This window comes from Sarcophilus harrisii, chromosome 3 (assembly GCF_902635505.1).
Source record: "Sarcophilus harrisii chromosome 3, mSarHar1.11, whole genome shotgun sequence".
NCBI classification, from domain to species: Eukaryota; Metazoa; Chordata; class Mammalia; order Dasyuromorphia; family Dasyuridae; genus Sarcophilus; species Sarcophilus harrisii.
The window spans coordinates 80,920,920-80,945,394 of NC_045428.1; the positions used below are offsets into that span (position 1 = coordinate 80,920,920).

A 24,475-nucleotide genomic window follows, 5' to 3' on the forward strand; every position below is an offset into this window, starting at 1 on the left:
GGGGCGGGCCTCGGGGCAGGTCGGGGCGGAGGGGAACCGGGGCCTCCGCCAGGCGGGTTTGAATCTGCCGCCGCCGCAGCCGGAGCTCCTCACGGGCGGCGCCGCACAGGGCGGGGGGATTGCTGCGGGAGCGGCCCGAGCGCCGTCTCGGCTGCCGCTGCGGTGACAGGGACGGCACGTACCTGCCGGAGGGACCGAGCGCCACCTGGGACGGCGGCGGCGGAGGAGGAGGACGCGGATCTGGCCCGGGGGCCGCCGGCCTGGCGCGTTCCGGCATCTCGGTGAGTGCCCGGCCTCGCCGGTAACCGTTCCGCGGTGCTCCCCCCGCCGGCCTGGGGGCGGCCCACGCAGGTGCGCGCTCCCCGATGCCTCCCGGGGCCTCCTGCGCGGCCCAAGCGCCGGGGCCGCAGGGTTACCATGGAAACCGGGACGGAGGAGGCCCCAGGCGGGAGAGCCCCCGCGGCACCCACCTGAGAAGCCCAGAGACTGCAGGTCCTCGGCCCGAGAGCCAGGCCTTCGGACCCTTGGGGAGAAGAGGGCTTCCCCACCCGAGCCCGCCCGGAGCTCTAGGGTTGGCGTTTATTTGCCGGGGTAGGGGGTGGGGGATGCTGAGGAACTTCGGGGGCGGTGATTAATTAATTGAGGGGGAAAGGAGGGGGAGTGGAGAGCACGAGCACGTCTTCAGTCTCTACCTGCACGTCAACCTTTCAAGTCTCTATTTACCTACCTTCTATCCTCTGTCTCTAACTGATCTCAGCTGTTCACATCTCTATCATTATCCATCTTTTCTGATCATCAGTGCCCATCCTCTACATCTATATATATTCCCCATTTCTGTCTCAGTGTCTGTCCATCGATCGATCGATCTGAGATGGTCCTCTTCCTTGGACACTTGGAAAGGCGCCAACAGTTACCAGAAAAAGAGTCCGATCTCCGATGGCAGTGAAGAAATTGGCATTTTGCAAAGTGTGCTGGACTGTAATGTCTTTTTTTTTTTTTTTAACCCCTCTCTGCTTTTATTTGGTCTTTTTTCTGACCCCTGGGGCCGACTCCTCTTTTCAGAGGTAGAGAGGAGCCGTAGTTATCAAAATGCCCAATTCCCTCTCGGAAGAAAATAAAGGTTCGTTGAGTGGGGGAAGAAGTCTGAAAAACACAATCACATGGGATACCTGGATACAGGCAAGATGCTACAGTGTTGCCAGTAGAGGGGGTAGGATTTTTTCTGGTGTATTCTCGCCATTAGGATGCCTGGAAGCATGAATTCGTTTATGCTGTACTTGGAGCAGCGGTTGTTAATCTGTGGTGCCAGAATTTATTTTTTGAAAAAAAAAAAAAAAATCCACGATAACCAAAAGTCAGTGGAATTGGTTCCTTTTGTAGTTCTAATTTATTTTGTTCATTTAAAATCATCATTCTGATGAAGAATCAGCTGGGCTTCAATAGAACTCCTAAATTAATTAAATCCTAAATTAATAGAACTCCTGAATTAGAGTAGAGTACAAGACCGCATAAAATGTTTATTGGAAATAAAGTTTTATATGTGCTGATGGAATTGTGTGATATGTATATGCAGAAATATGTATATATTTGTGGATATATTTAGTAAGGATTGCAAAATTGGGTTATTTAGTTACCATTTATATGTATTTATATGTAGGCATTGTATTAAGAGCTTTATGGTTGGTGGTTTCGAAGAGGACCAAAATGACATCACACTATGTTGAAGGCAACATAGATTCCAACTAAGAGCTAAGGATACAAAAAAGGCAAATACACAGCCCCTGCCCCTAAAGAAATCACATTATAATAAGAGAGGCAGCATGTAAACAACTTTGCACATACAAGATACAGTAACAGTTTAAGCGGAGGATAAGAGGAAAAGCATCAGCAGTGGGAGAAACTGGGAGAAGCCTTTTGCAGAGGGTGGGAGCTTAAGTCTTGAAGGCAGTCAGAGAGCCAATGGAAAAGGAGAATATTCTGAGCATGGAATGACTTAATTCCTCATGTCTTCATCTTGATTAATATTTATAGAGGGGCTAGCCACAGGTGACCAATTCTGTGCTGTGAGTTATTTATTAAAACTATTATCATTTTGATAACATATTTAGCAATTCTGATGATCCAGTTATATTATGCAGTTTTTCATCATTTGAATCCCAGTAAATTTCAGCTAAGGATTATTTTTTTCTTTTACTCTTCTTTGGATTAGTGTATTCAATTGATTGTGCAAAATTATAATTTGTGTTCCTATAAAGGAAAACTGAAATACTGCTTTTTGATTCTACATAATTACTACAGTCAGTCAAGAAGGACTATATAATAATGGTGATGATAATGATAACTGTGTGCTTAGCTCCTAGCTAAGTTCTGAGAGTACAAATACATGCAGAAAGAAATTCAGTCTCTGTCCTCAAGGAACTTTTATTTTAAAAGGAAGCTGAAAGTAGAAAAATGAAGAAAAGGGAAGGAAAAATGACTGGCTTGGGAACACTTCTAAAAAGGAGGTTTTGGGAGAAGCCAGTCATAAGGAGGGGCTACCAGGCCAGAGGATGTTTCTGAGGTATGAATTCCAGAGCTGAAGTGATATTCCAGGATGAAAAAGTTTCTGGGGCATAAGGAATTCACAGAAGATTTATGGCATCTAAGAAATTTAGAGCTAGAACAGACTTTCAAGATCATGTACTCCAAAGGGCAAGAATTGTAAACTTGAAACAAGTTATTTTGTTATAATTATAGACGAAAGTTAGAAAGTACTAATAATTGGAATTAAAGTCAATAGAAATGCTCTTTTGGCTTAGATCGAGAAAGCAAGAGAAACAAAATCCATTACAGATTTGTTTAGTCAAGCAAAACAAATTCCCATATTAGTCATGTCTTAAAAAAAAAAAATCACTTCTCTCTCTGGAGGTAGTTTCATTATAAATCCCAGAAACAGTGATTGTTTTCACTGTGTTAATCAAAATTCTTGGGTCTTTCAGAGTTATCTTTCCAATATTATTGTTAGATAATCCTAGAAAACAGTGCAAAGGTGAAAAATACAAATATTGATATACTGAACTGATGGGAAATAGGGGATTAGGTTTCTGTGAACACTAGAAAATGTAATCTTTCTCTAGAGATTGCAGAAGATATACTTTTCTACCTACAAAAATTTTTTAAAAATTAATTTTGATGATATGTACTTTTCCTAACACAGTAACCATGAAATAACTCATAAAATGCAGTACACAAAATAAAATTGCTAATATGCAGAACATTCTTTTTTGGTTAGGTGCATTCTTCTCTACTCCCATTCAATATTCTCCATCGGTCTATAATATCTAACTTTTCTGAACTTCTATTCAGGTCCATTTCTTTTTTGTTTTGTTTTGTTTACATCTATTTAGGTCTGAGTAGGACAAATTGAAGTCCTTTACTATAGAGTTTTGGGATCTATTTTTTCTATTTAAGAATTTAGATGCTATGCCATTTGGTGAATGTATGTTTAGTATTGATGTTAATTTACTCTGGTACCTTTTAGCAAGATGTAATTTTCCCATTCATCTTTTTAAATTAGGCCTACTTTTGTCTTTGCTTTATCTTTGATTGTTACCTTTGCCTTTTTTTTCCCTCCAAATTTTAGCTGAAACAATAGATTCTCCTTCATGCCTTTATTTTAACTTTGTTTCAAGTATATTTCTTATAAATAAAATATTGTTGGATTTTGATTTCTTGTCTAATCTGTTGTTCTCTTCCATTCATTTCATTTCATTCATAATTACAGTTGTTAACTGTATGTTTCCTTCTGTCCTATTTTCTTAAATTTTTTTTTGCCTGCTTCCTTTTTGAGACTATTTTACCTCTGATTAATCCCTCTATTTTCAATAAAAAATTAACTGCTTCCCCTTACAACTTTTCCTTGAGATTTCTATTTGCACATTTTGTTTATTAGAGATTATTTTCCCCATTTTTTCTTTCCCTTCCTCTCCCACTTTATTCTTCTTTCTCACCCTTTCTTTTCTTTTAAGATCATCAAAACATACAGAGTCAGTCCCAGGCCATAACCTCATTATGATACAATTCTGAGGTGCTACATCTATCATGCTCCTATATAAGAATATATACAGTTTATTTTTGTTTAGTTCTTTACGATTGCATGCTCAAGTTTACTTTTTTGGCTTCTCATGATTCCTGTATTTATACGTCATATTTTCTTTGGGATTTTCATTAGAAATACTGGGAAGGTTTCTGTTTCATTAAAAATACAACCCTCCACATACTCATTTTTGCAGAATAAGTTAATTGTAAGCCTCAACCTTTTGCATTCTGGAATGTGTTGCAAGTCCTCCACTCTTCATAAATTGTAGCTTAAGTGTGTATGATCCTAGTGTAACTTTTGTGCTTGAATTCTTTCTGGCTGCTTTTAATATTTTTCTTTGAGCTGGTAGCTTTGGATTTTGGTTATCAAATTTGTGGAAGTTTTCATTTTGAGGTTTCTTTTAGTTGTCTACATTTTTCCCTTTCCACTTTGTCTTCTGATTCTAAGAGATTTCAGCAGATGTCTTTTAAGATTTCTTGAAATATTGTAATTATGGTCTTTTTAAAATCATGGCTTTGTAGCCCTGTGATGGTTAAATTATCCCTCTTCTAGGTCAGTTGTTTTTACTTTGAGATATGTAATATTTTCTTTTTTTAAAAAATTCTTTTGATTTTGTTTTAATAATTCTTTATTTCTGATGGGAGTCGTTAGCTTCTGTTTAGTCAATTCTAATTTTCTAAAAGTTATTTTCTTTGGTAAGATTTTGTAGTTTTTGTTCCAAGTTATCAATTCTCTTTCCACATCTTTTTTCATAATTCTCATTTGGTTTTTAAAACCTTTTTCATCTTTTTTAAACCTCTTGTTTTAATTCTTTCAGGAATTCTAATTATATTTGTGTCCACACTACATTTTTCTTTAGTGCATTGTTTGGACTGGGTTTCTGTCTTGAGATTCCATGTCACCATAGTAGTTTTTATGGAGGGATTCTTTTTTTCCCCTTAAAAAGCCTATTTTTTAACTTTGGATATTATATCAGAACTGGTCTCTGAACAGTTCTGTAGGCATTATCTAACTTGAGCTTCTGTTAGGAGCATGGAAGTTTTCAGTGATCCTGGGTAAAGTTTACTCATTATCCTCCTGGTCTGAGCTCTGCAAATTTCTAACCGAGCTTTGGGACAGTTAACTTGTCCTTGATTGGAAGTTAGCCTCCCAGAAGGCTCTGCAGTTTCATTGTGATTGAACTACAGTCTCTGCTTTGGTCTGAGACTCTTGCCCTCCATATTTCACTGCAAGCTTCATCCTGGTCTGCTTCTGGGATCAAACTAGTACTGGTTATTATTAAATTCCTTCCTTGCTTGTATGCACATGGAGTCTGCTAGCAGTTTCTCCTTTGGGTTCACCCTTCTCTGCCTGGATCTGTGACTGAAAACAGGAGAGTGAACAACAGACTTGGTAGATGGCACCTGTTCCTGCATCTGACACTACTTCAGGCAGCAGCTGGAATTCCCTCCAGCCACTGTCTTAGCTATCATTCAGTCCTTGGTATCTTTCTTCTCCGATCTACACTGTGTTTACATGGATTATACTATAAAGCACAGATCAATAAGTGTCTGCTGTGTATAACCCATCTCAGAGCTTCTTAAACTGTTGATTGTGACCCTCTATATGGGGTCATGTAACTGAATGTGGAGGTTCATGAAAAATTTGGCAACAGTAAAAAGTATCAAATATTCATTCTACCAACAGTTTAATTCTTTATAAAAAATATCTAAGCACATCCACCTCAAATTTTTAAAAAAGAATCTTTGATGCCTTCCTATTTATTACTTTAGAATAAAATATAAATTTCTTTGCTTGGCATCTAAGCCTTTACGATCTGGAGCTAAGCTATTGGTCCCTCAAGGAGCTAATATTAATTCTCCAATATTTCTTATCTTTCATATAGATGGCTACATAATCACTAGCACATAGTAGCACAGGATTCAGAGCCAAAACATCTCACTTCTCACTCTTTTTACTTTTTACCTTTTAGAATCCTGTGCAGTCTTAAATTTAAGCTCAGGTGATGACCAATTATTTTTTTCTTTTTCTTTTCTTTTTTTAAATAGCTTAAGTGAAATGAGCAGAATCAGGAGATCATTGTACATAGCAACAACAATATTATACAATAATCAATTCTGATGGACGTAATTCTTTCCAACATGAGATGATTCAGTCCAGTTCCAATGATCTTGTGATGAAGAGAGCCATCTATACCCAGAGAGAGGACTGGGGGACTGAGTGTGGATCACAACATAGCATTTTCGCTCTCTTCATTGTTTGCTTTCATTTTGTTTTTTTTTCTCATTTTCTTTCCTTTTTGATCTGATTTTTCTTGTGCAGGAAGATAACTGTATAAATGTGTTTACATATATTGGATTTAACATATATGTTTTGAAAATAAAAAGCTTTAGTAAAAAAATACCTTTTTATTTCTCAAAATGCATACAAAGATAGTTTTCAGCATTCACCCTTGCAAAAACCTTCTGTTCCAATTTTTTCTCCATCTCTATTTCCCTCTTCCCCTAGACAACAAGTAATCCAATATAGGTTAAATATATGCAATTCTTCTAAACATATTTCCACATTTATCATGCTACATAAGAAAATTCAGATCAAAGGGGAAAAAATGAGAAAGAAAAAAACAAGCAAGCAAACAACAAAGGTGAAAATACTATGTTGTGATCCATATTCAGTCTCCATAGTCTTCTCTCTGGAAGCTTATGGTTCTTTCCATCAGAAGTCTATTGGAATTGCTTTGAATCACCTTATTGTTGAAAAGAGCCTCATTCATTATCACATATCCTTCTTGTTGCTGTGTACAATGTTCTCTTGGTTCTGTTTACTTCACTTAGCATCAGTTCATGTAAGTCTCTCCAGGCCTTTGTGAAATTAACCTACTGATTGTTTCTTATTGAACAATAATATTCCATTACATTCATTTACCATAATAACTTGTTCTGCTTTGCCACTACAAAAAGGGCTGCTATAAGCATTTTTGCACATCTGGGTTATTTTATCTTTTTAATAATCGCTTTGTGATACAGACCCAGAAAAGACACTGTTGGATCAAAGGATCATAGTTTGATAGCATTTTGGGCACAGTTCCAAATTGTAATCCAGAATGGATGGATTAGTTCACAACTCCACCAACAATGTATTAGTGTCCCGGTTTTTATACGTCTCCTCCAACATTTATCCTTATCTTTTACTTGGCTGCATTGGTTTTGTTTGTATAAAAACTTTTAAATTTAATATAATCCACTTTACATTTCATAATGTTCTCTAGTTCTTCTTTGGTCACAAATTCCTTCCTTCTCCACAGATCTGAGAGTAGACTATTCCTTATTCTCACCCTTTGTGTCTAAATCATAAGCCCATTTTAACTTTATCTTGGTATACGGTGTTAGGTATGGGTCAGTGCCTACTTTCTGCCTTTTCAATCTTCCCAGCAGTTTTTGTCAAGTTTGTATCCCCAAAATTGGGGCCTTTGGGTTTGTCAAACACTAGATTGCTATAGTCATTGACTGTTGTGTTTTGTGACCTAACCTGTCCCACTGACCCACCAAGCTGTTTCCTAAGTGAAGTCAACTCTGTGGAAAGCCTTTCAGGTTATCATGGCTCTCTCCTTCCTGACAATATATGCAATATCTATAATCACCCACTTCTTCAATGAAAGGAGGAAAGTATATTTTTAAACTCTTCTCAGGGGTCAAGCATGATGATTTTAATTGAACATTGTTCAGTTTTGTTTTATTCTTTCCCTTTATGTTGATGTAGTCATTGTGTATATTTTCCTAGTTCTACTTATTTTATTATATCATTTTATATAAGTATTTCCATGTTTCTCTAAATTGCTAGTCTTCATTTCTTGATTCACATTCATAGGTTTTGGAAGTCTTTAAATAAGTTGAAAGGTTTGTATTTTATCTTAAAGCTGTTGGAATATTCTGGAAAAGAGATTGGAAACTGGGATGTCAGGAAGCTATTGTAATAGTTAAGATGAGAAGTAATGATTCTTGCCTCCAACCAGTATTTTATATTTATTAGAATCATCCAAAATGTCATCAATGATGTAACAACTAAGATAACTCGGATCCTTTCATTATCAGTGTCAATAAACATTGATAGAGGCATAGAACAAGGAGCTAATAATGTTCACAAAAGGTAATCACTTCAATCATGGAGGAGATCTGGTGCAGTTCAGATTAAAGAGAGATTCCAAATGCTTCTATTTGCAAATGATTTTGTGCTGATTACATCAAATCTTAGAACACTGCAGTCAGGAAGGGGAGAGGGAACAAGGATTTAAGTTTATTATTATTAAGTTTATTCTTTGTAAACATAGTGGAAGCCATGTCTATCTCCCATTTTACACTTGAGGGAGTTGAAGTTGCCATAAGTTGCCAGGGTCACACAACTAGTAAAGGCTCTGAGAGAATTTGAACTCTGATCTTGGTTCCAACCCCAGTGCTCTCTCACTACTGTCACCACCTATCTGCCTCATCTCATTCCTTGCCCCGAATGTGTTGCAGAAGTCATAGAAAGTTTTGGAAATCAAATCAAGGGTTTGACTTCTCCAGGATCATTGATGATACCCTGCCTTCTCTTGCTGTACTCTGAAGTATCTGTCGTATTCAGGGTTTGGGGAGTTGTATCCCTTCCTTTTCTTGGTTGGCAGCTGTGTTCTTATTTTCCTCATGGCCCCTTGAATTTTTAATTTTGATTTTTGGTTTACCCCTCAAAACTTCTACATTACTTACAGAATTAATCATGGAATTTAAGAATTGGCCATCTAGTTCAACTATACCCCAAAGGAATTTCCTACTGTCACCTACTTGACATATGGTTGTCTAGCCTCTGCCTGAAGGCCACTACCTCCTGTTGGATACCTGTAATTGTTAGGAAGCTTTCAGATAGAATTGAGCAAACGTTGTGGGTGCACTAAAAGTAGCTACCAAGACACCAACCCTTACCTCTTTTTAACTTCTACTGACTCATTTCTTCATTCTCTACCCAGATTCCAAGACAGTCAAGAGGTGTCTTCTAATGATTCTTCATATTTAGTAGAAATTCACATTCTCTTGAATTATTTCATTAGTTCTCATTCCTGAGCTCCCACTCCATTTTAGTAACTAGAAAAACATCTTTTCCCTTAATTTTTCTCTCTTCTCATTGTCTCACACAAACCCCTGGGAAACACTAGTTTTGGAAAATGCCTTATTGGGAATCCCAAGTTCAAGAATTATTGAATTTGAAAGCGTAAGAAATGGATCACAGAGAGACAAGATTTCCAGATGCATCATGTCCCATGGAAAAAGAAGAGTCCAGATAGTTCTACAGTATTCTATTTGAAGACCAAAGACAGGGAATACTGACAGCAATGCTGGTTCAGCCTCTAAGGTACATGAACCTTTAGTAGAGAATATCTAAGCCAAGAGTCTTGGGGAATTTGTATAGGACTCTGGAAAAGGGGAGGCAACAGAATGACACAAGATTGTTCCTGAGGCAGTGACCACCAGTTTGATTCCCTTCTGAGGGTGGACTGTTTTAATGTTGTGTTTCTATATTCATTGGCCCTCATGATTCCTTAGCATTTTAGGCATTTTTGCTGAATTAAAGGCTTCCTGCAAGTCCCAGCTAAAGTTGTTTATCTTAGTGCCTTCTATTTCACATACTCCCAGTATATCCTGTATATGTCTTCTGTGTATATTTTGTTTGTACATATTCTGTGTTGTCTTCTCCATTAGGCTGTAAAATCCTTAAGATAGGGACTGTCTTTTGCCTTTCTTTGTATTCTCAGCCCTTAGCTCAGTGCCCAGCATATTGTAAACACTTAATAAGTGCTTAGTTGACCAAGTGCTTTGTTGTCCTTTTTGCATGAGCAGCTTTGTGGTGCAGTGATAGAGTGTTAGGCCCAAAGTCAGAAAGATTAAGTTCAAATCTGACATCAAACATTAACTATGCCATCCTGGGACAATCATTTAATCCTATTTGTCTCAGTTTCCTCATCTGTAAAGTGAATTGGAGAACGGAAATGGCAACCACTTCAATATCTTTGCCAAGAAAATCTCAAAAATAGGGTCATGAAGAGTCAGCCATGACTGAAAATGACTAAACATATCTTTGCTGTGTTAGGGAAAAGTAAACCTCCTTATGATTATTGTTCAATGACTTGTAAGTACCTTATTTCATTCTAACATTGAAGTTGAACATAAAGGTTTCTGGGTCTTGAAACCATATCTCTAATGTAAATTATTCTATCAATTAATGGAAGTACATATGACATATGACACAGACCCAGCTTTCAAGGATATAGGAAATAAGGAAGATGAAAATTTAAAAATATATAAAAATATAATACATAAATATAAAATATATAAGGAGTAAAGAATTTTTTCAAGTTCACATACAATAAATTCCCACTTCTCTTTGATCCACCTTTCAATTTCAGAATAAATTTGGCCCTTGATCACCATCTAGTGGTAAAAGTCGGTTAACTGCAACACTAAAAGTCCATCAAAGATAGAATAAAGTTCATTTGTCATTTTCTTCATAAGGGTTAGAGCATGATCCCTTGTAAAGAGTCATTTCTGATGATTAATAATTCTTTTATTAATTGGATTAAGACATTACAGATTCTACCTTCTTCATTGAGAATGCTGAAGGCTTTCAACACGGACACCTTCAGCTCCCTCTTCTCAACACTGTCTCACTTGCTGTTATCTAACTGAACACAGAAAAAAATATTCCTGCTTCTTACTAGGACTAATGCCTTTGCCTGTGTCCGTGAGGTCATTCTTTTCTGCCTTTCTGGGACCTTTCTCCATGCAGCCCCTCCTTTCTTTTCTCACCTAGTTGTGCTACTTTGGAACTTCTCTAAATGATGGGCTCCCATGGGAAACATTCCTGCCCTGGGAAATCCCAGACCTCATGAAGGATGCAGCAACAAGTGCCAACTGGCAACTTTGTCACCAAACACAAGGTTCCAGGTCCCAGAACCTGTGTAGATTGAGGAAGAAACTTGTACCCAAGGCAATTTTCAATGAGAATGGTCAAAAGTCTTAGAAAATATGCTAAAAGAGGAACAAGTTCTGAAGCATCTGTGTGACTTAGGAGTAGCGTGTGGTCTTATTTCTAACTTCCAGCCCAATCTGCAGCCTTTATAAGAGTAATGAGGGCAGGAATATCAGACCAAGGGAGAGCTTTCAGTTCTATGGCCCTGAACTAGTTGAGCTTCTCAACTGGGTAATAGGGGCAGAGTCTGGGAGCAATCTACTCTTGTTCAGATTCTGGATACCTAGTACAGGTATTATTGGCTCAAAGGGTGTGCATGGTTTAGTAGATTTGGGGGCATTTTGCATTCTAAAATGGTTGGACTAATTCACAGCTGCATCAACAATGGATTAGTGTACCTATTTTCCCCACATCCTGTAAAATAATATTAAATAATAATGGCGACAAAGTACATCCTTGCTTCACCTCTGATCTTAAAAAAGGATTTCTAACTTATTCCATTACAGATGATTTTTACTCCGTTTTAGATATATACTACTTATCATTTTAAGAAGAACTCTGCCTATTTATTTCTTATAGAACAATAATATTCCATAACATTCATATACCACAATTTATTCAGCCATTCTCCAACTGATGGGCATCCACTCAGTTTTCAGTTTCTTGCCACTACAAACAGGGCTGCCACAAACATTTTTGCACATTTTTTCCCTTTTTTATGACCTCTTTGGAATACAGGCTCAGTAGGGACACTGCTGGATCAAAGAGTATGCACAATTTGATAGGCCTTTGGGCATAGTTCCAAATTGCTCTCCAGAATGGTTGGATTGGTTCACAACACCACCAATAATGTTTTGGTGTCCCATTTTCCTACATTCCCTGCAACAGTTATCTGTCTTTTCCTTTCATTTTAGCCAGTCTGAGAGGTACCTCAGAGTTGTCTTAATTTGCATTTCTTTAATCAATTGTGATTTAGAATATTTTTCATGTGATTAGAAATGGCTTTAATTTCTTTTCCTGAAAATAGTCTGTTCATATCCTTTAACTACTTATCAGTTGGAGAATGGCTTGTATTCTTATACATTTGATTTAGGTGTCTATATATTTTAGAAATGAGGTCTTTGTCAGAAACCCTGGATGTAAAAATTTTTTTTCTCAGTTTTCTGCTTCCCTTCTATTCTTGGCTGCATTAATTTTGTTTGTACAAAAACTATTTAATTTATTATGATAAAAATTTTCCATTTTGCATTTCCACATAGTTTATGTTGTGTCTGAATTAATTGTTCTTTAAATGTTTGACAAATTTTGTGTATAAATCCATCTGGTCCTGAAGTTTTTTTAAGAGAGTGTTTAAACTTGTTCAGTTTCCTTTTCTAAAATAAGGTTACTTAAATTTTCTTTTTTCTTTTCTATTAATCTAGATAGTTTATTTTATCTCAATATAAAAATGTGTCTGGTCAATACGGCAAATTATAGTGGCACCTGAAATCTTTTTATGCCTTTAAGTAACCAGAAAATTTCAAAGTCTGTCAGGTCCTGGAAAGAGCTTTGTTACCACTTTTCCATTTCTCCCTGTTGCTTTAAATTGGAGGAACCTTGATCCTATTACACATATGAGAGTTGATGTATACTTAAAAAACCCCAAACTATATTTGATAGATTCATCATTTCACATGCAATCTTATTTTTTTGTGCATCTTTTGATATGGAAGTATTCAAATTTGTTGATAGCTGTCAATCTTGTAATGAAAAAAAGTATAGATCAGTAGAATGTGATAAATGTTTTTTTCTTAGATTTTAGTAAAGCATCTGGTGAAATCTCACTATTCTTATAGAAAGTATAACTAAATAAGAATCAGATGGTTATTCAGTGGAATAGTTTTAGAACTGATTGAATGAAGTCAAAGAATTATTGTTAATGTTTCAGTGTCAGCATAGGAGGAGGTATTTACTTGAGTAGTTTAATCTATGCTATTTAACATGTTTTATCAGTGACTTGGATAAAGGGATCAATAGCATGCTTATCAGATTTTCAGATGACACAAAGTTGAGCTGAATAGACAACACAGCATATAATAGAATTAGGATCTATAAAGATCTTGAACCTGATAAGATGAAAGTTACTAGGGTTAAATAGAGTTTTACATTTTGGTTAATAAATCAGCTTAACAAGTATAATAGGTGAGAGGCATGGTCAGATAGTTGCTCAGAAAAAGTTCTGGGATTTTTGTGGACTATAATATATGGGAGGGTAGTAGAATATGGTGACCAGAAAAGGAAATGGGATTTGGGGCCTAATTATGAAGGTCATACTGAAATTGTTATTCTGGGAGATTGGAGATAGGAAGGGACTAGATTTGAGAAGGAGCGGAAATGATTGATGAAACAGTCTCCTGAGAGAAAGGCACAAGTTAGAAGGTTTTGCTTTGGGGAAGAAAAGAATCATCTTTTTCTTTAAGACAAAGAGTTGTTAGACTCAATGACACCTTCATTCTTTTTTTTTTTTTTTTTTTGTTATTGCTGCCACTTAATATCCCAGCTTTGGAATTATAGTGATAAGGAATGGCCCACACAACCAAGAACGTAGGAGTAGACCCCAGTCTCTATAAATAGCGGATATCAAATATACTTCATAAGGCAAGCTGTCTCTCTTTGCCTCTTTCTTTTTCTCTTCTACCACTTGTATTTATCAGAGATCCCAAAGCTTCAATATGGGAACAGAGACAACAGGTAAAAATTTTTATCTTCAGTATGGTATCCTTGGGAAGTGAAAAATCTGGTGAAGCATCACCAGGTTCTGACAGGATCTGTCAGAAATAAGACTTTCTTTTAAAAATCTTAAATACTGAACTTAATAACTAAAAACCGAGCATTCTGTGTACAAAATTTAATATAAAAATAGGATTGTATATGAAACTGTGTCCATACAGTTTGGTTTCCCCCTCAAATCATTGTGTAATTTTCAATATTACAGTGGCCTTCTGCTTTCTTCTTCTCTTCCTTCTCTTTCTTCTTCTCCTCCTTCTTGTTCTTGATTTTGTTCTTGTTCTGCTGCTTCGGCTTCTGCTTCTGCTGTTTCTGCTTCTGTCATCATCATCACTCCCCCCTCTCCTTCACACTACCTCCTTCCAACAAAATCAGGGGAGAGAGCCTAGGCCTTTTAACAAGTAAATATGCTCAAGCAAAACAAATCCATGCTGAGGCTATGTCCAAAAATATCATCAGTGGGGCACATGGGGAGCCCCCTACCATCAGTGGGACACATGGAAAACCCCCTACCATCAGTGGGGTACATGGGGAGTCCCCTACCACCAGTGGGACACATGGGGAGTTCCCTACCACCAGTGGGGCACATGGGGAGCCCCCTACCACCAGTGGGACACACGGAGAGCCCCGTACCACCAGTGGGGCACATGGGGAGCCCCTACCACCAGTGGGGCACATGGGGAGCCCCCTACCATCAGTGGGACACATGGGGAGCCCCCTACCACCAGTGGGGCACGTGGGGAGCCTCCTACCACCAGTGAGGCACACGGGGCACCCCCTACCACAAGTGAGGCACATGGGGAGCCCCCTACCACCAGTGAGGCACATGGGGAGCCCCTACCATCAGTGGGGCACATGGTCGGTCTCCTGCCAAGAGGATAGTGAGATAAAATGTTAGAATGTAGAGGGGTCTGACACGTCTAGGAGAAGTAGGGATCTCGCAGCCCGCATCCAGCTGGCTCAGGGCACCCCGCAAACCCCGCACTGGGACGGTGACGTTTGGTCCGCGCATTGGCCAGGGTGCGGGGAGCGAGCCCTGGCTCCGGGCCATGACGGTGGCGGGGCCTCCGCAGGCCCAGCCGTTAGAGTTTGTGCGGGGAGCCCTGTCTGGTGCCCGCTGGATGCCCTGTGAGCTAAGACCGTCCTCCTCCTGGAAGCTCCTTGGGAGTGCGCCGGCCCCCCCGGCTGCTTCTCTGCCTCTGCGCGCTGCTCCCCACGTCTCCCCGCCGGGCTCCCAGGCTCCCGCCCGCCCGCTCCCGGGGACCCCTCTCAGCTGAGTGATTCTGGGCTGTTCCCACCAGCAGTTAGGTTCTTCCCCGGCCGCTGGGCTTAGTCTCGGGAGGGGCTGATGGCTTTGCCCCGCTCTTTCTCAGTTAGCTCCCGTTCTCACTTGTGGTGCCAATGGCCCTCCTCCGAGACAGGACCGATGGCCCCGATCCGCGCCGGCAGCGCTGCTTGGCTCTCCACCTGTCCTTCAGAGACTAGGCGGGCTTTCGTTCTCTGGTGTGCATCTGCGTAAAGCGCACCTGCTATTTGCTTTTCGTGGGGAATGGGCAGAAGATGCTTGTTGCCTCTTCAGTCCTGTTCTGGGCGAAGATACAGTTTCATGAAGGAGCACACCTAGCAGAAACGCGTGGAGGCAGAAGATCCAAGGGATCGTTGGATGACAAAAACGGTGATTGTGGTCAAGAAGAAGAATTGATTTGGGAGGTGTGATGTCGTATTAAAAATAGAATTGGTGATTGTGACCAGAAGAGAATTTTAAACTTCAGTGTTGTAAGAATGTGTAATGATGAGGTCTTTGGTGTGATCATCTTGTGATTGAGGAGGGGTAAAGAGGAAGGCCATGGGAGTTGAGGAGTTAGTGAGTTGGGGGGCCAGTGTGTTAAAAATGACGTCAGTACAAATATTGAAGTCATCAAGCAACTTATTTTCTTAGAGAGTTAGCTGGGCACTGAAAGGATGAATGATTCCTTGGAGTCACACAGCTAATATAATATCAGAAGTGAGACCAGAACCCATGTTTTCTGGTTCCTGGGAAGATTTTACCCACAGTGCCAATGCTATCTTTCATGGGAAAATTGGCTGAAGAAATCAGGAATATTTTACCCTAGGGAAGACAAGACTTAGGGGGGAAAAGAAAGTCTTCTCTACAGATTTGAAGGCCTACCGTATAAAAGAGGAATTTGACTTGTCCTCCTGGGCCCTGAGGGTTGAATTAGGCCTTAGGTAGAAGTTTTGAAGAGCCAGAATTAGATTTCATGGAAGGAATAACTTCTGTACATTTAGAGCTATTCAGAAGTGAAATGAGTTGACATGGAAGCTAGTAGATTCCCCTTCACTTAAGACCATCAGTCAGTCTGCACAACTGCTTGATGATTTGAAATAGATGGCCTCTCAAGTCCTTCTCTTCCATCCCTGAGAATCTCTTATCATCATCTATTCTTCAATTTTCAAACTATCTTACTCCTTAAGAAAAATCCTTAGATTCTCACTATCCCTGTTATCCTCCTTTATTTTTATTTTTTTTTCCTTAGCCAACTCCTTAAAAAGTCCCTCCATTCCCTCTCTTACTCTCAAGTCCCTGACCTTAACATTTAGTGGCAATTGCTGTCTCCAAAGTCAGCAAAGATATATTAATTGCCAAATATCATGGCCTAATTTCAGTCTTCATCTTGTTTGACCTTCAGTTTTTGACCTTGTTAATTTCTCTCTCCTTTTAGGTACTTTCTCTTTTTTGGCTCTTTGGGGTCATTGCTAGTTGTAGTTGCTGGTTGCTAGTTGGCTGTGCTTCTACTGGATCTTTGTCTACTTTTGCCCACTGGGGTTTTCCCAGGTTCTGTTCTGGGCCGTCTTCTCTTTTCTCTATACTCTCATTTTATGATCTCACCTGCTCTCATGGATTCTATCATCTTTTTTATAAAGCTTTTTATTTTCAAAACATATGCATAGATAGTTGCAAAACCTTGTGTTCCAAATTTTTTCTCCCTCTTCCCTCCACCTCCTCCCAGACAGCAAGTAATCCAATATATGTTAAACATTTGCAATTCTTCTGTACATATTTCTACAATTATCTTGTTGCAGAAGAAAAATCAGATCAAAAAGGAAGAAAATGAGAAAGAAAATAAAATGCAAGCAAACCACAACAAAAAGAGTGAAAATACTCTGTTGTGGTCCATACTTAATTCCCACAGTACTGTCACTGGGTACAGATGGCTCTCTCCATCATAAGATCCCTGGAACTGGTCTGAATCATCTCGCTGTTGAAGAGACAGATCCATCAGAATTGATCATTACATAATCTTATTGTTGCTGAATTCAATGATCTGGTTCTGCTCATTTCATTTAGCATCAGTTCATCTAAGTCTCTCCAAACCTCTCTGAAATCATCCTGCTGATAGTTTCTTATGGAACAATAATATTCCATAACAGTCATATACAATAATTTTTCCAGCCATTCTCTAATTGATGGGCATCCAGTTTCCAGTTCCTTGCCACTACAAAAAGGGCTACCACAAACATTTTTGCACAAGTGGGTCCCTTTCCTGGAGGTTTCTTTTGTTCTCTGCTGTGTACTTTGTGCTTTATTCTTTTTTTTCTCCCTTTCTTCCCCCTCCCAATTCCCTCAATCAGGTTATAGTTAAGCATGGAGATATTTATGAATGCATACACACATACACACATATACACACACTTGGATACACATATACACATATACATATACATATATATGCCTACATACTTATACAATTATATATAACACACATATATATGCATACATCTAAAATAATATTAACATGGCTGACATGTAATATAGATTTCTCTCTTGATTGAATCTTTTATTGAGTTTGATTTTATCTGAGATCAATGATTACTACCCCAAATGTTGAAAACTATCTTTGCATGTATTTTGAAAATAAAAAGCTATCATTAAAAAAATAAGTAAAATAGCAAAAAATGGAGGTGGGGATGAGGAAACAGAGTAGACATAACTTAACCAACATCATTCTGGTTTTAGTTATCAGAGAAAGAATTTGAATTTGAATACTATAAAGATTTTAGCTTTAGGCTCAATCTAAAGTATAATGGATGTTAGTTAATAAAAAATATAATTAAAACCTTACTGTGATTATGATATGTACATATATATGATATTAAATGTATATATAAATGATTACCTCTACTTTTTTTCCTAATAAATGCTACTCCTGATCATTGTTTTTGTGTTTGTGTATATCTCTTATTTATTATCCCTGCTAATTCTTCTGTCTTACTTCTACCTGTTAACTTGCCTTGCTATTACTTACCTCTACTGTGCACCCCCTCCTTGCCATGGATCCTTCTCTCATCTTCTCCCCCCACCCTTTCCTTCCCTCTTTATCCCATTTGCATTAATCTATACACCTCTGTATTCTACCCTAATCTGTTTCCTCCCTTTTATTTCCTTATAGATTTGGAAGCTATGTGGTTGTGTGTATGCTTACATATATATCTACATGTATATATGTATGTACATATGTATACATGTGTGTGTTGGCTGGGTGTTGTCCTTTGTTCTTGAAGCAAACCAAGATGACATTGCCATGTTAGAGTCGACTCACAGGGTGTCCAACTGTGCAAGAGCTTTTGAGCTAATTCAGTCCCACTTTGCCCATAGAGCCCAGCACCTTCTCTGATGAGGGTATGCCATGCTGGGTGGTCCTGGGCCAGCGTCTCAGTGTCTCACAATCGATACTAAAGTTCTTAAGAGAGACCTAGAGAGGGTCTTTGTATGGCTTTTTCTGACTACCTTGTGAGTCCTTGCCCTGGGTGAATTCTTGATAAAATAATCTTTTTGGCAAGCGTACATTTTGGCATTTGAACAGAGAGGCCAGCCCAGTGGCTCTCTGCAGTAAGGTTTGAATGCTGGGCAGTTTAGATTGAGAACAGATCTCACTGTCTAGTGTCTCATCCTGCCAGGTGACCTTCAGGATCTTCCTAAGACAATTCAAATGGAAGCGATTTGGTTTCTTGGCATGGCAGTAGTAGACTGTCCAGGGTTCACAGGCGTACAACAATGAAATCAGCCCAAACGCTCTGTAGACCTCCAGTCTGGTGATCAGTTTAATCCCTCTTCTCCCCCATTTTCGTTTGGGCCTCTCAAACACTGAGCTAGCTCTGGCAATGTCTGTCTCAATCTTATTATCCATGTGGATGTCCCTGGAAAATATACTGCCACAGAAAGGGAACTTATCCACAGCACTGAAACCTTCTCTATACTATAACTGATGGTTCCACGTACGGATGGGGTGGCATTGGCTGATGAGGACCAGCCTTTTCCTGATGTTAATTCTTAGGCCAAAATTAGCAAAAGCAGCAGAGAACTGATGCTTACTTTGCTGCATCTCAACGTCAGAGCCTGCCCTGAGTGCAGAATGAAAGGCAAACAAAAAAATCATGCACCTGTAGTCCCACCGCATTAGTTTTGGCTTGTATCCTTTTTCAAGTTGAAAAATTTACCATCAGCTGACTCTGATTCTGTTTGTCCTCAATGAAAGTGTTTGACAACATGGCTGAAAACATCAAGCATGGGAGCAAGCCCACAGCTTTCTTTTACTCTCTTGGTGAGTGGGAAAGCTTGAGAGCGTTGCCCATTGTCCAGACCCCTTGCAAGTGCGCCATCATGAAACTGATGTAGTATACTGATGAACTTCTCTGGGAAACCAGATTTTGGCATAATTTTCCATAAATCCTCCTGAATAACAGTATCTAAAGCCTTGGTCAGATCTACAAAGGTTGTATACAGACCTCCATTCTGCTCCTGGACTTTTTCCTGGAGTCATCAGGCAGTAAACACCATATCATCTGTTCCTCAGTGCCTTCTGAAGCCACGCTGGCTCTCAGGTAGATGGCCTTTTTCTCACTCTAGGATCAGCCTATTAAGTAGCTGCCAGCAATAACTAAAAGAGAGACCCAGGAAAGTCTGCAGGACAGTCTGTTTTCCCTTTCCCTTTATAAAGATGGATAGTGAAGATATCCTTGAACTCTTGGGGCATAACTTCCTCTTGCCATATAATCTGGAAAATTTCAGTCACTTTTGTAAATCTCAGCAGGAACAGAATCAGCACCCGGTGCTTTACCTCACAAAAGTGGCCTGATGGCATTCAGAATCTTTTCAGTTGGAACTTCAGCTAGGGAGTGATTGATTCAACTAGAGGTAAACAGTCAATAGCTTCATCACTGATCGATAATGGTCTGTTGAGAACACCATGGAAGTGGTCAGCCCATCTCTCTAGGATCATGTCCTTATCACTAATCAGTGTAGCTCCATCAGCACTGAGTAGCTGAGATGCACCATAGGTTTTTGGTCCATAAATAGCCTTCAGTGCATCATAAAAATGCTTTGGATTATTGTTATTAGCATAAAACTGAATTTCATCTGTATTTTTACTGAGCCAGGAATCCTGCATCTCTCTAAGTTTCAGTTGTCCTTTACTTTTGAAGGAACTGAATGCTAGCCTCTTAAAGATGGGTGTACTATCCTGCTGGTACACTCTATGGAGTTCTCGTTTATCATTTAGCAACTTATGAATTTCCCCATCATTTTTATCAAACCAGTCTTGATGTTTGTGAGTGTTCTGACCCAGATGAGCAAATATGTATTATTTATGTGTATATGTGTATGTATATATAAAATATTAGGTGTGTATATGTTGAATACAATATACATATTGTATATGTGTATATATTTTCCTCTAGTCCATTTCCAATGTGAGTAGGATTTCAGAACTACTAGCCCTTCTCCTATCTAATTCTTCTGTATTCTTGCTTTCACACCTCATTTATATAATATAATTACTATTTTAACTTTTCCTAGATAGTTTTGCTATTTAAAGTCATATCATACTCACCTCTACTCCAATTAGTTAAATTTTCAAAGATTCAGTGACACCGTTTTAAATAGTATCATTGAATTAGTTTTTTCAAGTAAAGGGGAAAATTTAATTCAATTCAATAAGTATGAAATTTTGAGCAAATAAAGGAGACAAACTTATAATCCCATGATAAATAATAAAAGATTTGTGTAAATGTTTATAATAACTTTTATCTGCATTTATGATTTCATTAATAAATGGAACTCTTACTTCCTTAGAGGAACTCTTGATGAGGAAACTCTACCAGTGAAAATCAGAAACTCTTTGGCAATTTATAAACTTGTGAAGTTGCCCAGAAGAGTGAAAGATTAAGTGACTCATCCAAGATAATACAACCAATATATGTCACAGGTTAGACCTGAACCCAAAGCTTCCCAGGTCTAACAACTTACTAATACTGTTTCTTTTTCAGTATATTACTTCTATCAGGTTTGTAAAATACTTGATTATATCAGTTCTATCTATGCTTTTTACCTGTTTTCAATTCTTGTCCAAGTTCTCATCAGTGAATGGAATATACATTTTTTTTAAAGGAAATAATGGTTTAGTTAATATCTTTAACTTCTTGAATTATCTGTCATTCTAGGGAGATTCAACTTATCAATAAGGATTAATATTAGTTATTCAAAAGTTTAATATTGATCTTTTTTTCATAAGTCACTTCATGGATTCCTTTGGGACAACTAAATCAGAGGATGACCAGTCAGTAGTCAGCAGAATGCAAAAGAAATACTGGAAAACCAAACAGGTCCTAATTAAAGCAACAGGAAAAAAAGAGGATGAGCATGTGGTAGCATCTGATGCAGAACTGGATGCCAAACTGGAGGTAAATATAAAAATTCCATCAGTGCAAAAGCATAGAACTACTTGAAATGAGTGGACCTGAGGTAGAATGTATGACCTTAGAGGGTGAATACATCATATCAGAGGTAACTAAGACTTATCTGTTAAGTTATATACTTGATGTGTGGATCATTGTATATCTTAGTAAGGATTTCTTAATTTTAAAAAATATTTTGTTTCAAACAGATGCTACTTTCTCTTGTGAATTAGCAAGTAAGAAAATAATGACCATGGAATGAAAAATATGTCCAGTTTTAAATTTGTGAACCTAACTGAAACTAAGTAAATCACAAATTTTAATTATAGAATATTCTTTTAAAGAAATGTTTTATTACTTTTAGAAGTGTGTAATAATTCAAATTAACTGTTAAAAGGTACTTCTAAGCAGTATGCTTACTGAATGTACTTTGATAAGTAGATAAGTTGTTTATATTCAACACCATTTGCAATAAAAATAATAAGTAAAAATCCTTGAAATAATTTCTTTTAGTAAGAAGATTAGTTATGACTCCTGAAGTTTCTTGTAGTATTAATTTCTTAAGTATTTTATTCATATTTCTAAATGTAAATTTCAAGTCAGGCTATGATGACTGAGGAATTAGTAGAGTCTGAGTTACTAAGCATATAGTGTGTGTGTGTGTGTGTGTGTGTGTACTTATGTGAAATAAAATATACTTTGAATAGAATAGGTAAAGTAAAAAGGGATGGGATCTTTTATTTGATGTCTTTTAATTTTCAATATTGTTCCCACAAAACTATAATTTTTGGGGTATTTCTATAATTGAATTGTCTCTGATAATTTTTAAAAGTTTTATTGATGCCTTTGTGTTTTTATATAATTTTATATATATTACCTCCTGAAACCCCCCCTAATTTTAGCAACTATCGGAGAATTCTGTGTTTCAGACATATAGTGTTTGTTTTAAAAGATCAAATCATATCTTTTAAAATTGTCACCATAAGCGTAGTTGTAGGTTCCAAATTCAATACAATTTTTGGTTCTGATGAAAAGTTGACTATTATATCTGTCCATCAAACAGCAATTATTTTGTTAATTCTTTTTAAATAAGTAATCAAGATCATTTCAAAAAAAAAAAAACCCAGAGAAACCTAATTTCAAAGGATTCCACATAATGGTAGCAATGATTAATAGTAGTCACAAACATTAATGATAATTATTTGTGATGTATAAAGCAGGAGAATTTAGTAATGAGAGCTTTTTTAAGTCTAGCTTTATAAAACTTAAAATGTGTTACGTTTTTGGAAAGAGTTTCTCTGAAAAACCTATGCTTGTCATTGACACAAAGAGTAAGGTAAAGGATTTCATAGAGAGCTATAATACTTCAATTATGTATAGACATCCCTGCAGCCTAATATAGTAACTTTTTGTTATAGGGGAAATCAGTATTATGAAAATTACTGAGGAGAAGATAATGTTGAAGTAACTTTTAGTTAATACTGCAATATTTTGTAAAATTTTTGCAACATTATCTCCTTAATTATATTTTGCTTATTAAAATCAGTTTATTTTCCTGGAACATTCATCAGCTGGGATTTGAAGGAAAGCCAAACTAGAACTAAATTTTTTAGTGAATATTAATTGTATGTTTCTTGTTTATTAAGATTTGATGGTGCTTAATATTATTTGAATGAAGTTGCCATTGTATTGCTTAGGAAAATTCACTGTACCCAATTGCTAGAATTATTCTAGGAAGTAAAACTAGAACTTAAGTATGTCATAATGAAGGATATTTGGCATAGTACTTCAAAGAAAATGTCCATTTATGAAATGTTTTCTAATTGGTATTTTTTATCTTTTTTATAGTTTTTTAAATTGATATCCAAATAAACTTTATTTTTCAAGGTTTTTCACTCCATTCAAGAGACATGTACTGAACTTCTGAAGATTATTGAGAAATATCAGCAAAGACTTAATGGTATGCAAGCATAGATGTCTTTATCATTTTGGTTAAATATCCCTACTTTTAAATGGAATTTTAAAAGTTATTTTCTATTTAAAAATTAAAATTTTCATTTGAATGTTAAATGAGATGCTTGTTCACTAAAATATTTTTAGTGGTTTTAGGTAGAAAAGAATCCTATTTTCTCCAAATAAATGTAACTGGTGCTAAGATTATTGATTAATGAGAATTAATGACATGGTATTCATTTCTGCAGAGATACTTTTTTCTGATTGATAGCAATGAAATTTTGAGGAAAAGATTATATGATGAGATATCTCTTGTATAGAGATTATACAAGATAATACGATGATCAATTCTGATGGATGTGGCTCTTTTCAAAAATGAGATAATTCAGGCCAATTCCTATGATCTTGTGATGAAAAGAGTCATCTGCACTTAGAGAGAGGACTGTGGGAACTGAGTGTGGATCACAACATAGTATTTTCACTGTTTTTGTTGTTTGCTTGCATTTTGTTTTCTTTCTCATTTTTTCCTTTTTAATCTGATTTTTCTTGTGCATCATATTTATGGAAATGTGTATAGAAGAATTGCACATGTTTAACCTATATTAGACTACTTGCCATCTAGGGGAGGGGATTGAGGGAAGAGAGGAGAAAAATTTGGAACACAAGATTTTGCAGGGGTGAATGTTGAAAATCATCTATGCATATGTTTTGAAAATAAAAAAGGTTTAATAATAAAGAAAAAAGAAAAAATCTCCCTCCTCTCTTATGTTCTCCCTCTCCCTAGCCCCCTGAATTGAGAAGGAAAAGAAAACAAAATCCCAGCATGTCCCATGCATGTCTAAGCAAGCAAAACAAGATTCCTACATTGGCCATATCCAAAATATTTATGAGATATAAATGCCTTTTTTTAAAAATAGCTTTTTATTTAGAAGTTATATACATGGGTAA

The 24,475-nt window shown here is 37.4% G+C and overlaps 1 protein-coding gene across 2 annotated transcripts in view; it reads left to right on the forward strand.

Annotated features, from left to right (window-relative positions):
* The first annotated feature begins 214 nt into the window (after window positions 1–214).
* Window positions 215–24,475, forward strand: part of ICA1L (islet cell autoantigen 1 like) — a 68,692-nt gene continuing 44,431 nt past the window's right edge. The window contains exons 1-3 of one of the 2 annotated variants that reach the window (XM_031958310.1): window positions 215–281; window positions 21,412–21,580; window positions 23,462–23,534. In XM_031958310.1, the coding sequence (XP_031814170.1) occupies window positions 21,419–21,580; window positions 23,462–23,534 (235 nt within the window). In that variant the 5' untranslated portion in view covers window positions 215–281; window positions 21,412–21,418. The remainder of the gene's footprint in view (window positions 282–21,411; window positions 21,581–23,461; window positions 23,535–24,475) is intronic. The other variant, XM_031958308.1, reaches the window with a different exon arrangement.